Source organism: Girardinichthys multiradiatus, chromosome 8 (assembly GCF_021462225.1).
Source record: "Girardinichthys multiradiatus isolate DD_20200921_A chromosome 8, DD_fGirMul_XY1, whole genome shotgun sequence".
Lineage (NCBI taxonomy): Eukaryota > Metazoa > Chordata > Actinopteri > Cyprinodontiformes > Goodeidae > Girardinichthys > Girardinichthys multiradiatus.
In genome coordinates, this window is record NC_061801.1 from 22710531 (window position 1) to 22726135 (window position 15605).

Sequence of the window (15605 nt, forward strand, 5' to 3'; positions counted from 1 at the left end):
TTTATAACATAGGGAAAATGGCCTCTCATATAAAACAATGTCACTGCAGCTTTATGTTTGTGTGTTGATCAGATCATTGCACCGTGGAGGATCCCTGAATTTTACAACCGCTTTAGGGGGAGAACGGACCTGATGGAATATGCACAGGTAACTGCCTCTGCTGTGTAGACAGATGTTATGGTCTAGAAATGATTTTATATGTTTTACTGATGAGGCGGTCAGCTAAGGGCAAGATTTAGTTTAGCATTTTAACAATGAAATGCCGAACTTCCTTGCTTACAGCAGGTAAAAGGTTTCGTTTTAAATTTTTCTAAAATCTACGATGTCTACGTGATTACCAGGACACTAATGCACCTTTTAATGTCACAAATGTATGTTGTTTTATGGAGTTAGACACATTCAGACCTATCAATTAATGAAACAGTGCAGTACTTTTTTTTTGTTGGTCTCATAAATTTATATCATGTACATATTCATTTTCCTATATGCCGAAGGCTTTCAGTTGTTTTTCAATTGTTTCTGTCTCCTTTAACATGTGCAACTTTATTTTTTCCACCAGCAATACATCAGTGCTTTCCATCTGTAACCTAATTTTGCTCATTTGTTTAGCACGTTTTAACTTTAAGACGTATATCTTTTTATGTTTTTAACCGCAAAAACTTCTCTTCCTGTCTGTCCGGTTGGTTTAGTGCAGTCCTGGCCAGTTTTCTCCACTTGAGGGCGCTCAAGATGTTTTTAGCAAACTTTTTGTTTCCTGTTGATGTTTGGACCATTGGTGGTATAATGCAACCTTAAAGATGTTTTTTCTTTCTTTACAAACATGTCAAAACATCTAGTCAGTTGTTTTTGCTGTGGAGGACCAAAGAATTCAGAGGAAACAGATGTATGTTGATTTAACAGCTGACATCTGTAATTAGGTTTTTTTCAGAACCGCTTTACACATGTGTGTTTTATGTATTTATTGTAATCTCAATTAGTTTTCTGATATGTAACATATCAGAGGACCTTTTATTTCTTCTCCAATGACAGAAACATGGCATCCCAGTTCCAGTTACTCCCAAGGCCCCCTGGAGCATGGATGCCAATCTCATGCATATCAGGTGAGGACGACTAATGTAAGGCACACTATGTGTTTTTTTCAGTTAAAAGTAAAGAAAAATAATAAATTCTTCAATTGCATTTATTTACAGCTATGAATCAGGCATTTTGGAGAATCCCAAGGTAAGTTCTTGCTGGTGTCTGTCAGAAAAACGTTCAACCCTTATTTCGTCACTGGGGTGTCAAATGGTTAAACTGAATATACCTGTCTAACAAGTATGGGATTGCAATATATTTACAAAACCTAGATAAACAAGGTGATTTTGTGATGAAATATTTGCTGACAGTACATGGGGTTTATCTGTAGTTGTTTACCCCACATTTCTAGCATCTTCTGTAACCAAATCTGATCATGCTGTACGCAGATAAATCAAACGTACCCCTAAAACATTTTTTTCATCTTCTATACTGCTTATTCCATAGTGGGTCACAGGGGAGCTGTTGTCAGTCTCCAGCAGTCTACGGGCTGCTGGAGAGAGGCAGGCTGCACCCTGGACATGTCGCCAATCCATCACAGGGTAACACAGAGACATACAGGAAAAACATCCATGCACACACTCATTCACACCTAAGGGCAATTTAGAGAGCCCAGTTTACCTTACAGTCATGTTTTTGGACTGTGGGAGGAAGCCTGAGTACCCGGTGAGAACCCACGCATGCACGTGGGAGAACATGCAAACTCCATGCACAAAGACCCCTGCCCATGAGTCGAACCCAGACCTTCTTGCTGCATGGCAACAGTGCTACAGAAACCATTTGCACTATTCCATAATTATCCGCAATTATCCGGTCAGTTTTAATTCAAACAAAATGATTTATCCATCCATCAACTTCTGCATATCCAAGACTGGTTCCTGAGAGTAACAGGTCCTGGAGGGAAACCCAGACATCCCTCTTGCCAGAGACACTTTCTGATTCATTCCAGGGGATCCCAAAACAGAAGGGATAAAATGTACTGCCAGTCAGTTCTGGGTCATCCCCAGAGTCTCCCCCCAGTGGAATATAGTTGGAAAACCTCAAATAGATGGGTTCCGGAAGGCATCAAGTTCAGATGCCAGAACCTTCTTAACTGACTCCTTTTAATACGAAGGTGCAGTAAATCTAACCCAACGCCCCAATCCATTTATCCATCGCTTGCTTACTCCTGACCTAGACATCCAAATGCTCTAACTCCACCTTTTTCAGGTTGAAAACTTGGCCTCAGACCGTGAGGTGTTGACTCTCATCCTGGGCGGTTTACACACGGCTGTCTACCGCTCTGGTGGATGCCAACAAAATCACATCATCTGCGAAAAGCAACGATGAGGTTCAAAAACCAGACACAGTCATAAATCTTCTTCAGATCCATGCAAACAAACTCCCATGACCCCCTCAGCAACTTTGCCAGGCTCTTCTGCAGCCAGAATCTGTTGTCTCGTGATATATGAGGGCCACCTTTCCAACACCTTGGACCAAATAGGCTGCTCAAGTTTATATTAACATGAATAAAACACATGTTAGCATAAAAAGTAAAACTTCAAATAACTGGCTGTTTTGGTGATGTTTTAGTAACTTTTCTCAAGTACAAACCATATTAGAGGGAAAAACTTTTTTAAAGTTTTGAATACACCAAACATAGTTACACACAAAAGTAAAACTTCTCCACCTTCTGCTGCTCCGACCCCGGCTGACTCGATCACAGAACCATGAGTGAGACATGAGTCTGATCTCTGCCGGAGGTCGGAGGTCAGTGCAGTATGCAATGTTTTCCCCCCAGCTGACCTCCAAAGCGCCCATCCTTTGGTCGATACGTCTGTGTCTCTCCTCACCCCGGGTCCTCGCCGGGCCCTGGGAAGAACCTGGGACACACAGACACTGACTTGTCGTCAGCAACGCTTCGACTAATTCCCGATTTCATGGGAGCCTCGGAGGGGGAAGGGTTAGGGCGTTGCGCCCAGCTGGGGCCTCCTGAGTTCTAGCCCCAGCTCCTCGGGACCTCATTGTTTGGCTGGTCGCGCTGCCGCAGGCTGCGACGTGGGAGGGGAGCCACTTCATCATGACACCGTGACACCAAAATGTCACCAGTAACAGTTAAGTACAAAGACAGTTTGCCAGACAGATGAGTTCCCAATGCACAGGGTGTTGTAGAGAGGAGAGGGGTCCCGCTCTGCTGGAGAGGAGATTCAGGGGCAGGGCCACTGTAACTCACAGACCTCTATCTCCTTCTCTGTCCCTTTCCCACCCCTTCACTGCTTCTTTGGTGCTCTGTCCTTTAGCCGTCCTGTGGAGAAATGTTTTGAAATGAATGAAGCGAGCCAGCTCAATAGCAGAGCGATGTATGATGACAGTGTTGCGTAACTGATTTTATTCAGTTCGATTAATAGCATTAAATACAATGAAATATTTATGGTGCAGAGTTCTGAAGTGGTAAAAGGATTTGAATACATTACACAAGCTTTGAAACATGTTTAATATTTCAGTCAATTTATGTAGCCACAATCTCTAGGCCCTTTATTTATGTTTAACATCTTCAAGTATGTTTATTAAGCAAAGCTGGATTGTAAATCACAAGTAGAGCTGAAACCAGATATAAAAACACATACATCCCTTTATCTTATTATTTTACATTAAATCGGACCAAACTTTTCCTGTTTTAAAGGTCAGTTAGCATTACAAACACTCTTTCTAAACAGCAGAATAATGAGCAAGAGTTTTTTTTCATTGCATTTTCTATTAATTACATCAAATTTAAAGGTTTACATATACCAAGCTTACAAAGTTATTAAACAATTGGGGAAAGTCCAGATGATGATATCATGGCTTTCCAAGCTTCTGTTTGGTTAATTTACAGCATTTGAATTGATTGGGGGTTAAATCAGCAGATGCATTTTAAGGATGCATTTAGCTGAATTCCAACTCAACAAGGAAGAAGCCATAACTCTAAAAGCTGCATATAAAAACAGATTACAGTTTACAAATGCACTCAGGACAAAGACCTTAATTTTTGCAGACATATTTTATGGTCTAATTCTGCGTTCTGGATCAACTGCAGCTGTCTGATCGACTTTTTAGGCAGACCTGTGAAGACACCGTTGCAGTAATCAATTCTACTAAAGATGAACGCATGAATTAGTTTTTCAAGGTCCTGCTGAGACATTAGTCCTTTAATCCTGGAGATGTTCTTTAGGTGATAGAAGGCTAGAAGTCTGAGCGCTGCAACTTGACCCAAACTAACATGAATCATGGCGGTGATCCAAAGAATACAAGCAAATCTACAAGAGATGTGCTGAAAAAGCAACAATGTGTTTACAGGGCCCAATCAAAGTCCAGCCTTCAGCCTGATGGAACTGCTGCAGCAGGTCAATAACAGCCCCGTTTAGAAAGAAATGCTCACAAACCTCAAAAAACTGAAAGAATATTGTCAAGAAAAGTGGACGAAAATACCTTCACACTGATGTGCGAGCTAGAAACGTCTTCACGTTATTGCCAGTAAAGTTTAATCTACAAGCTAATAAATAATGTTGTCTACTTAGTTTTTAACAAAATCTTTCCCTGATTGACATGATCTTTATTTCAGTGAATAATTGTATGATGGAAGATTGTTTTAACAGCAATATAGGGTATATTTCAATTCATCCAAAGATAACAAATAAACCAACAGCGAATTTTAATTCCTAAACCAACATGTCTGATTATGATCAATCTAAGAAGTGATCTAAAAGAAGCCCCTTGTTCCCAGTATCTCCACTGTGTATCGGTCTCTGCCGCTCCTTCAATTACAGCCCCAAAGGCTAAGGCCATACCCAGACTATTCAAATGTCCCCCTCTCCCCATCCTGTAACACAATGGTCCCTCTTTGCTCAGTGTTGTCACATTCGGAAATGTCCAAATGGCCGCTCATATGTTTTCCTGCAGATAAGAACTGGAGGAGTTCAGGTTACTCTGTGATTAACACTGTATCCTTCCTGATAACCCCAAACCTTGTTCTTTTCTGCCACAATGACCTTAAGACCTTTATTTACTCATTTGCATCTGGCAGCATTAACCTCTGTGAAGCAATGCAGCTTTGGCAGGCTGTTATTGTGTCATTTGACACCCTTGCTGTGCACCTGATAACTGCAATGAATCACTATTGCTTGTTAATTCAAATTAATTTGAGGTTGTGGAAAATATGATATAATGATGCAAAAGTGTTTATAACCTTTAAAAAATATCCGCGTTTTGTCATGTTACAACTACGAACTTTAATGAATTTTATTGAGCTTTTATGTGACCAACACAAATTAATGCATATATGAATTAGAAAGAAATTATAAATTGCTTTCTAGATGATTTAGATATAAAAACTTGCAGATCTATTCAGCCCCTTTTATTTTATTGCCATTCAGTAAAATCCAGTTAAACCAATTCCCTTCAAAAGTCACCAAATTAGTAAACCAAGTTCACCTGTTTGTAATGTAATCTACATTTAAGTTATAAATCTAGCTGCTCTGTAAAGGTCTCAGGATATAGATACAGAACTTTATTGAACAAATAGACATAAGGACCATGGAACACAGCTGGCAAGTCAGGGAGAAAGTTGCAGAAAAGTTTAATGCAAGGTTAGGTTGCAAAACAATATTCCAAGCTTTGAACATCTTACTGTTCAATCCAGCACCTAATAATGAAAACAGTATGCCACAACTACTAATTTAACCTTTTCACCTAAAATAAAAAGGTGGACAAGGAAAGCACCAATCAGAGAATGAGCCAAGATGCCTGTAGTAGCTCTGGAGGAACTGTGAGGAATTGAGATCCACAGCCCCACACCATCCCCACAGCACGATGCTGTGGGGATGGTACATATGCAGGGCACATCGGTTTCCTTCCACTTCACAGTTGTGCACTTCTTTGTGTTGGCCTATCACATAAAATCCCAATAAAACACATGGAAATTTATTTTGATAGCATGGTAAAATGTTTGTAGGGTATCAATACTTCTGCAAGGTAATCTAAATTACAAATAATAGAAGTGTTACTTCATTTATAGGCGTTTTAGAAACTATATTGTTAGGAATTTGTCAAACTTTTATCTTATATCATCAAGATTTCTAGAGCCAATCCTGAGTTTCCATTCATTTTTTATGTGATAGCCATTATTTACCATGATGCCACTGTTTGGCGAATTCTCCAGCTTCTTGAATGACTTTACTCATCATTTCCCTCCACACATGAGCACCAAGAGCCCATGCTCAGGATGCCCAACACTAATCCCGAGTCATTAATACGTAACCTCAGTCTTAATTACAACCTCTGTCACTGGTGAGTTTCCCTGAGCCCACTCAGTTCTTTGATCCGGGAGGTGATGAGTCGCTGCCAGTGTTGACTCGGAGGCAAGGAAGCGAAACACAGAGCCTCATCTCGCTGAGAGGAAATGAAAACTTGTTTGCTGCTGGCCGCGCGGCTGGCTGGAAAGATGGATGGTCAGTGGAGAGCCTGTGGGGGTAGGAAGTGAGCTTGTAGGTGTATGTGTCTACATGTGAATGTGTGCTTTGAAGCAAAGAGGTCAGAGCTTGCCATGTGCCCCCACTGCCCTCAGGCCTGATGGGCTTGACCTGTGAAGTGCTTTCTTCTTCCACCTCAGCTTCAACTGTTGTCTTCATTAAAACTAACAGAGACATCCTGGGTGTTAGAGAATAGAAGTCACTCTCCCTCAGATTACATGCATATTGTTTTATTTTCGGTTCAGATTGCTGTGTTTGCATTTTGATAAGACGCACTGACTTGAGACATGGTGATTTAAGCATCACTTCCAATCCGGTGCACCGAAGATGTCAACCCCTCCCACCCCCCACCCACCCACACCCCACCCCAAACCCCTACCCCCATCGTCTCTTCCCCGCTTTTCACTCATCCTACCTCTGCCTCCTTTTGGCCCTTTTGGCTTTGATTGAAACCCAATGAGGCAACTAATAAGTGGAAAAATAGAAATTTACTTGCTTTAAGTTCATGCGTCACCTTTCTTGTTTCATTCTGTTGCTGTATGGGGGCACGTTTAGCACAACAATATCACAGAAGCAAAGGCAGCCAAAGGAGCTGCTCGGCAGTACATGATGGTGCGCTTCACGCCCCATTTCCCACCATTGCCCCTGGCCCCCCGCCTTCTCCATCTTTACCTTTGCCTCTCTTTCAGGGCCACAGCTTTGGGACAGGTCCACCTGCAGGGGGTTTGAATTGAAATGCATTGATCTCCTGCTCACTGGAAGCCAACCCTATTGGCTTACGTTCTTTGCTTTGCTTTCAGGAAGTTTAAATTCTTGCTGTTGGAGCATGGATGAGTTTTCACGCATTGCAGTTTGTGTACATCAAAACAAAATAGTCTTAGCTGGTTTTATGGGCTCTTTTTAGGCTTTGTTGGATTTATTTGCATCAGAAATTTGACAGAAATGGATGAAAATAGTGAATTAAGAAATCTTTAAAGCTAAAATAACCAAAACCAATAGTTTTTCTTTCTTTTTTTGCTCATATTGTTTCAACCAATAGCTCTTTGTATCTAAAGGTTGAAAAAGCCCCCCCAAAAGTATTTATTCCACCCTCCCACACCCTTAAAGAGTAAGCATCAAAAGGCTTTTTAGAGTAGTCATTTTGTCCCTCTCCTGCTCACTCTCATTTGGCATCTTTCAGGGCACTGAAGCAGAAAATAAAGGAGAGGGAGACGCTCGCCTTCTCACTCAATTTTTGTGTTTAGTTAAAAGGAAGGAAATGATTGTGCTGCTCGTTTTTCCCTCGCTGACAGGAGCTGAGCGGATGCCGATTAGTTATTGTATGATCATTTCGAGTCTGGTAAAGCTTTCCATTTAAATGCACCCAGCAGTTATTTTGCATAGCAGCCACCCCCCCCCCCCATGCAATTTGCCTCAGCTCAGGAGACATTGACCATCGTCTTGTCCTAATGCGGTGTAATTGTCGCAGGAGCACATCAGGCGGGGGAATCGCCACACCACAAAACAACAAATGTCTGTCAACCAGCAGCGCCTCTGGTTGGATTTGGTTTTTAGATGTTTGTTGTCGTGTGATGCCCATTTGGAAAAATCCTTCCACTGAAAATGAATCCGAGGAGAAATGTCACTCAGAAAATCAGAGCTGGAAGACTGAAAGAAGCAAAGACAGCTATCCCACTCTTCGTTTCACTTTTCCCTTCATTCCCCCTGCAGAGGAGGGCTTCTCAGAGAAAATGAAACCAAACAGAGGATAAAAATTGCACTTTTTGTCTTCCCTCTACTCTTGATGTTGTTTTCCAGATTGTACCTTTTCTCACGCATCATTCTCTCAGTTCCTTTACTTACTGTCTGTTATCTCCTCCCACTGCAGTCACTGTGCTGTTCTCCTGATGAGAAACTCCTTGTTATTCATCAAAGGAAATGAAGTGTCTGAGTGGAGATCATAAAAGTTGTTGTTTGTTTTTCAGAGCCATGCTCCAGCTGACCTCTACCTGATGACCAAAAACCCAGAGGATTCTCCAAACGTCCCAGATGTGCTGGAGATAGAGTTCAGACACGGTTTGTATGTTTGAGCATCCGACCTGCTGACCCCTCAGATCATCAGCTTTTTTCTTTGACTTCTCAACTTCTCAAAACTAGTCCCTAAAGTCGAGCTGGAAATATGCAACATCAAAAATAAAAATTTTAAGAAAATAAATTAAAATCTAATTATTTTTATAACCAACCAATTGATTAATCAGTCAGAATTTATTTATAGAGCACTTTTAAAATACTCAAATGTAATGTAATAAAATGCTTTACTGTGGGTAAAAACAAGGGGACAAGCATGCAGACACCAGAAAATCCTGAACTAAGTGAATAAATATACTATTAATAATCAAGAAATACCTTAAAATGATCATATAAACTGTAGAAACAGGGAAACACAAGTGTTTGTAATGAAAAACAAGTGACACAAGAAACGATTTATAATAATTAAAATTCTAAAACCATACAAGAAATAAATTGGATGACAAAAAATATTAACAACCTTTTATTTATGATGAAATGTAAATAGTTATAAAAACTAAACTAAAATGGTTAATAATATTACCAGAAAGTAAATTACAGTGGAAATCATATTAAGCAGTATTGAAACTTACTTAAAATCTAATGAGCAGATAAAATAATTTAATTAATATTGATAAAATAAGACAGACTTTAACAATTCTGCTTTAAAAAGTAAGTACTCTCAGCCTTTATTCTTGGGGAAGGTTATTCCAGAGGTTAGGGCTTCACTATGAGTTACAGTTTTTATTTCACTATTAACAATAATATGAGAACCTTCTCAGAAGACCTGTGTGCTCTGAAGGGTTTGTAAGGTAGAAGCAGATAAAGTAAATTATATAAGCTATTAAACATTAACCTGAATCTGAAAATGCCTTTCAAATCAACCTTTTTGAACCAAAAATTACTAGACATACACTGCAGGAGTGGTACTGCTTTAAATCAGCACAGTTCTGTTATATTTATCCAGTTTATTATCTGGAGTTTTCATGCTTGTCTTAATGGCAATGGATTAATTGCTAAAAAAACAACAACCAAAAAATAAGCTGTTATGTGTTTTCATAAATGTCATAAACATTACATAAATCTCCCTCTCCTCTGTGTTTTAAAGAATCTCTGATCAGTAAATAGTTATCTGTTTCAGGTTTGACCTGCCACTTTATTTGCCAAAACTGTTTAAAAAACAGTTTCGTGCTGAAAGGTTTCCCCAGATCCCGTAAGTCCCCCCCTGGGGCCATGGGGGCGCCCCCCAGTGGCGCCACATCAAAATCCACCAATGATTTAAACTGCATTAGCTCATAAATTTATTTACTTGCCGCCAGTAGCAAAGAACGTTACTTGTTACTGCATCCATGGTACAAGTTAAACTGTTAAACCTGAAATACCACTACCTTCTATATGCCTTAGCTCTTTATTTATTGGTGGAGGTGAAATGAAAACTGAAAATAATTTTTCAAAGTCTTACAGTCCACGTCTCTTTGCTAAATGGATTATGTGACTCAAACAACAAGGCCTAAAAAACTGTTGCCAATTGTTTTATAAAACAAGAGCTTATTTTTTTTCTATTTTTAGTATACTGGTTACTGTTGTCCATCACAAATTTGGAAGTTTCTGTCACAGCTTCATCTCTCCAGGCAGGGACAATAATCTGTGCAGGTGAGGACTCCTGCAACACTTTTTAAGAACGATACTGGTGAAATCCAAAAGATGAAACTTGTTGGTTTGTTACAGAAGCTTCTCAGTCATATCAGACATGGCTATCCTAAGCGCATAAATAAAGGAAACTGAACTTCTTTCAATGTTCCTTCAAGACATTTCACCTTTTATCCAGAGAACTTCTACTGTTCTGATCTGAGCTGAGCTGAAGAAGCCTTTCAGGTAAGAGATAAAATGCCATCAGGGAACAGCAAAGAAATCCAATCACATTTGTTCAAACACTTTATTTATTATAAGTAGCGCATTTAAAAAACAACCACTAGTCTTTGAACAGATGGATTCTTGAGGTTTTAAGTGAAATTTCTTTTGAACACTACTTAACCAATATGAATAAAATAAAAAATAAGGCAACCAAAGTGCTGCACAGCAGAATACAAAATATGAGATAAAATCATAATAATTAAAGCAGTAGGCAAAAACAACACAATAAAAAGACAACAAAATAAACAGTAAAAGGCAAAATACAGTGCAGGGACTGGCCTACTGATCAAGCCTGTATAAAAAGATGAGTTTAAAAGAGATTTAAATACATTCAGAGTTCTGGCAGACCTCATAGAAAGAAGGAGACCATTTTAGTTTTATGAGCTGTGGCTAAAAAAGCTTCGTCCCCCATAGTCACAAGTCGAGGTGCCAGACAATTTAAACAGTTAAAAACCAAAAATATAAAAACAATTGTAGAAGAAACAGGCAGCCAGTGAAGATAATGCGATATTGGGGTAATGTGCTCACATCGTCTTGTCCCTGTTAATAGGCTGGCAGCTGAATTTTGGACCAGCTGGAGACGGCGGAGGAGAGACTGGTCCATCCCACTATAAAGGGAGTCATAGTAGTTCAGTCTAGAAAATATAAACACATGAATGAACATTTCAATGGCATCATGAGCAACATAAGGCTTGACATAGTTAATTAGCCTTAGATGATAAAACTAGACTGGACTACTGCACTGATCTGTCTGGGAAATCTGAGAATATTATTAAAAATAACCTCAAGATTACTAATAAAAGGACAGGGGTCTCGTTTCTATGGTTTATTTTTTTTCTGCAGCTGTATAGATTTACTTTCAACAGGACTATGATTCAGTCTCCATTTCCCCTTCAGTTCACAGTAAAAATGTTTTTTTCTGCTTTGGCTTTTTGTCAAACTTAATTGTTTTAGATCATCGCACCATTTTTTAAGATCAGACAAAAATAACGCGAGTAAACACAGCAGGTGGTTTTCAAATGATGGTGATGATGATTATTTGAAGAATAAAATGGACATCCAGACCCATCTCTACCTAGGTGACTAACCACAAAGGCCGGGTTTCATTTCACTGACCACACATAGACCTGATTACTGCCAGACCTGTTGGTTCAATAAAGAGAACCTGTATGACAACATGAAGCAGGATAAAATATATCAGAAATAAACAGAGAAGCAAAGTCAGTCTGAAAAGGGTAACAGAGCTATTTCTAAGGCTTTGGACCCACAGTGATGGGGATTTTCCACAAATGTAGAAAGCTTGGAACACTGGTAAACCTTGTCATGAGTGGCTGACCTAGCCACACCAGCAAATCCAACTCTGACTAGTGGCCAAGTCAAAATCTGGAATTAAATCTGCTTGAGATGCTGTGGCATAACCTCAAAAACCCTTCAATGTGGCTAAAAAAATTAGCAAAGAGGAGTGGGGCCTAAATTCTTCAACAGAAATGTGAAAAAGTCAATGGCAGTTTTCGTTAATGCTTGATGGCAGTTGTTATGCCTATTGTGGCTTTTTCTGATAATTTTTTTTCTCCTAAATATGTGAAATCATGGTTTACAAACTACTCTGGGGGGTGGCGCGTGGCGTAGTGATAGAGGGCACGACTCATATTCGGAGGCCTCAGTCCTCGATGCAGATGTTCCAGGTTCCAGTCCTGATCCCTAGAGACCTATATTGCATGTTATCACCCTTTCTCCACCCAACTTCTCTGCCTACTTTGGAAAATAAAAAATTCAATTCAATTCAATTGTTTGATAATCTGAAACATTCAAGTGTGACGTGTGTGATGGGGGAAAACAATTCATCATGGCATTCTATGATGTTAACAATGATGGTCACAACTGTCACTTTAAAGCTGACCCCCTGCACTCTATTTCCACTTGTGACCACCCAGACTTATCCTTAACCCCTCACGCCGTCACTTGCTCTGAAACGGCCATGTTTGGCCCGGGGACCCGCACACAAGCCGGAAGCATTAACTCCAGCTTATACTCCGTGCCCAGAGGCCCCAGAGAAACGATCATTAGAGATGTTTGCCACAGGGCTCCGGGCTGAACACAAAAAAGTGTCACATGTTTGTGCAAAGAGAAAATTGCAAGACACATTCAGGCCCAGGGGCAAATGACACAAATGTTCTTTCATCCCTGGTCACCAGGGGTGGCTGACGTGCAAGAACATCGGTCGGCTTTTCAGATCCAGTAAGGTTTGCTGGACAGCATTATGAGCTATAATCCACATTTAATGGAAGTTCAGAAGTTTACCAGAAGGTTGTGTTGGGAAAATTTGCAAATCACTGAAGCTAAGAAAATATCAGATTGTCATATCAATGTGGTCCAGCAACAATATCTGTTTACCAGCTTTCCGCAGAAAATGTTAACAAGAAGCCGGTGTGGGTCCGTTCAGCTGGAGGTGAGGTGTGCTTTTGTAAAAGGTGATGCACCAGTAAACCCTCGACTGGTTTCGCGGGTTCCTAGTGGCCCTGCTCTCCATTTTCACACATATTCTCCGGCCCTTTTATTGAGCGCGCTATGACAAAAGCTGTTTTAGTTGTCCACACAAAGGCCCAAGCCTACTCCTCCCTCTCAGCACAAGATCAGCAAAAGAATGTTTCGTTTCATTCCCCCCTCCCACCTTTTCATCCCTGCCTTTCTCACCAAAGTTTTCTCACTGATTAAAAAAGAATATATAACAACAGGAACCTTTTGCTCCGCCCTGTCAAACAGTCCGTTCCCCATTACTCTCCCGTATTTTTTTTTTTTAAGGAGAAAAATTAAATTCATGCCTCCCTCCTGTCATTCCGAAGTGGTGAGGAGGAAAAAGAGACAGAGAGGAAAAATGTAAAGCAGTAATTTTTCCTACAACTGTGTCTGCGCTCCCATTGTCTGCACTAAGGGTGCAAAAACTGAAAATAAAGCAGCTAAAGAGAACGATGGAAGGGCCAACCTGAGCAGACCGAGGAAAATAAGAGCGGAGGGATGAAGGGTCAGCTCAGCCCCCAAACTCCCACGTTCACACGTTCAGTTAATTTATTGGAGGTGTTTACCTGATTGTTAAATATCTAAAGGAGTATAGCTTTGACAAAGCATGACTTGAACGAACATCAAGAAAGCACTGTTCTCGCATAGGTTCCTCACCTGTCAGGGGTTTTGGAAACTGCAGGCCTTAAAGTGGCTGTCTTCTCCTTTTTTCCTTCTGTCCGTTCATCAAAAAATGGACAGAGAAATCTAAAAATTTGATTCAGGAAAAGTATGACACCATGTTAAAATTGCAACAATGATCCGAGGACGGTGAGTCGGTTTCAGCTTTGTTCAGACTCGACTCTTTTCACGCGTCTGTTTGTTTCCCCACCTCCACCTTTGGCCCCTGCTGCTCATTGAGGACCATGAATAAGCAGGCCGGTGTCAGTGATTGATGTGCACTTGGTTTAAGTGGGTTTTGTAGAGGAAGTGTGTGTGGAGTAAACTGTTTTTTTTTTTTGTTTGTTTTATGGAAGAATTTGTGTGTGAGAAGTTGTAAAAAGGAAGAAGGTTGATGGATCTGCAGATGGTTCTGTCTTCTGCACATGCGCATGATCTCACAAGCTGTAGAAAAAGAAACAAAGTCTCAGTGCTAAAGAGAGGATGGGGAACAAAGCTGTGTAATTGAATTAGGTAGAGGCCGACCCTCAATTTCACAGCTTTTAAATGAGGAGAGACTTTGAATTTATTAGCCTTTCTCATCGTAGCATTTGTAAAGGTTTTCAGTTTTAGATGATACCTACTGATCTCTCTGAGACATAAAAACAATCTTCAGGAAAATGTAACCCACTGCTTGCTTGTCATTTTGGTCTGACTGTATAAATATTTTATCTTAAATTTGATTCCTTATAGCTTTCCATTTCATACAATGTGTAAGAGGATTTAGTTTTGTTGTGGTAATTGTTGTTTATCAAATCTTGGTGCAAATCTGGTATAATTTATCTTTTTAGAGACAATATAGGGCTCAGAGAATTTGCACTTTATGGGGGAAATTCTGATTTCAGAGCTTTCTGATGGTTTTCTATCAAAATAAAAATGTGAGATATTTTTCAGAGGAACCCATAAACCCAACTTTTCATCAGCCCTAAATAAAATCTAAACCTAAATATGCTTTAGATATTGCTATTAATGATCCACCTATCATGTCAATTGTCTGAGTGTGCAACTTATTTGTCTAGGGGTTCCTGTCAAGGTGATGCATGTGAAGGAAGGGAAATCCAAAGACACACCGCTGGATATTTTCTCATACCTCAATGAAATAGGGTAAGCACTTTTTTTATATTAAAAGTGACACCAAGAACATGTTTGAAGAATTTTCTGAAAGGTAGGGCTGAAACAGTTATCCGGATTAATCGATAATAGAAATAATTGTCAGTTAAGTTAATAATCGAATAATCGTTAACTGGTGTAAACATACTCTAAGAACATGCCATTTGCTCATAGAACAAACCACTCAGAGCAGTAATTAGGCCAAAATTGTACAAAAAATGTCTACATTTTGCATTTAAGATGAAAAACTTTGTCACCAAATATGCTCTATCAAAACCATCTCAAGTAGCAAAGTTTTAGCTTCATCTGGTTCAAATTCTGTAATAAAATCTCCTATTAAGCATATTTTGCTATCCGATTATTAATCGATTAATCAAAAAAATGATCAACAGAATAATTGATTAGCAAAATAATCGTTAGTTGAAGCCCTAATAAATCCTCTACCTTCCTGGTGTGTATACCTGTCCTCACAAAACCGAGCTGAAATTGTTTAAAATCTAGATTTCATCATCTTTATTACTGGTATTCATTTTGCAGTTACATAACTTGTGGCAAGTCACCAGCCCAAATAAGTTATAGATCGTGAAATGTGGATGTGGAAATTGAAACCACTAAGATGTTGTCCTATAAATTATCTAAGATTCATCACACTCTTTAAGCACCATTTACTAGCCTGTCTTTGTCTCTTAGCGGAAAGCATGGAGTGGGACGCATTGACATTGTAGAGAACCGTTTCATCGGCATGAAATCACGAGGTAA

General features: G+C 39.7%; 1 protein-coding gene across 3 annotated transcripts in view; it reads left to right on the forward strand.

The window, feature by feature from the left end:
- The window catches only part of ass1 (argininosuccinate synthase 1), a 38423-nt gene that overhangs the window by 6583 nt on the left and 16235 nt on the right, over positions 1–15605 (forward strand). For all 3 annotated transcript variants that reach the window (XM_047373314.1, XM_047373315.1, XM_047373316.1), the window contains 6 exons: positions 73–147; positions 1030–1100; positions 1191–1221; positions 8525–8615; positions 14756–14840; positions 15537–15601. In XM_047373314.1, the coding sequence (XP_047229270.1) occupies positions 73–147; positions 1030–1100; positions 1191–1221; positions 8525–8615; positions 14756–14840; positions 15537–15601 (418 nt within the window). The remainder of the gene's footprint in view (positions 1–72; positions 148–1029; positions 1101–1190; positions 1222–8524; positions 8616–14755; positions 14841–15536; positions 15602–15605) is intronic.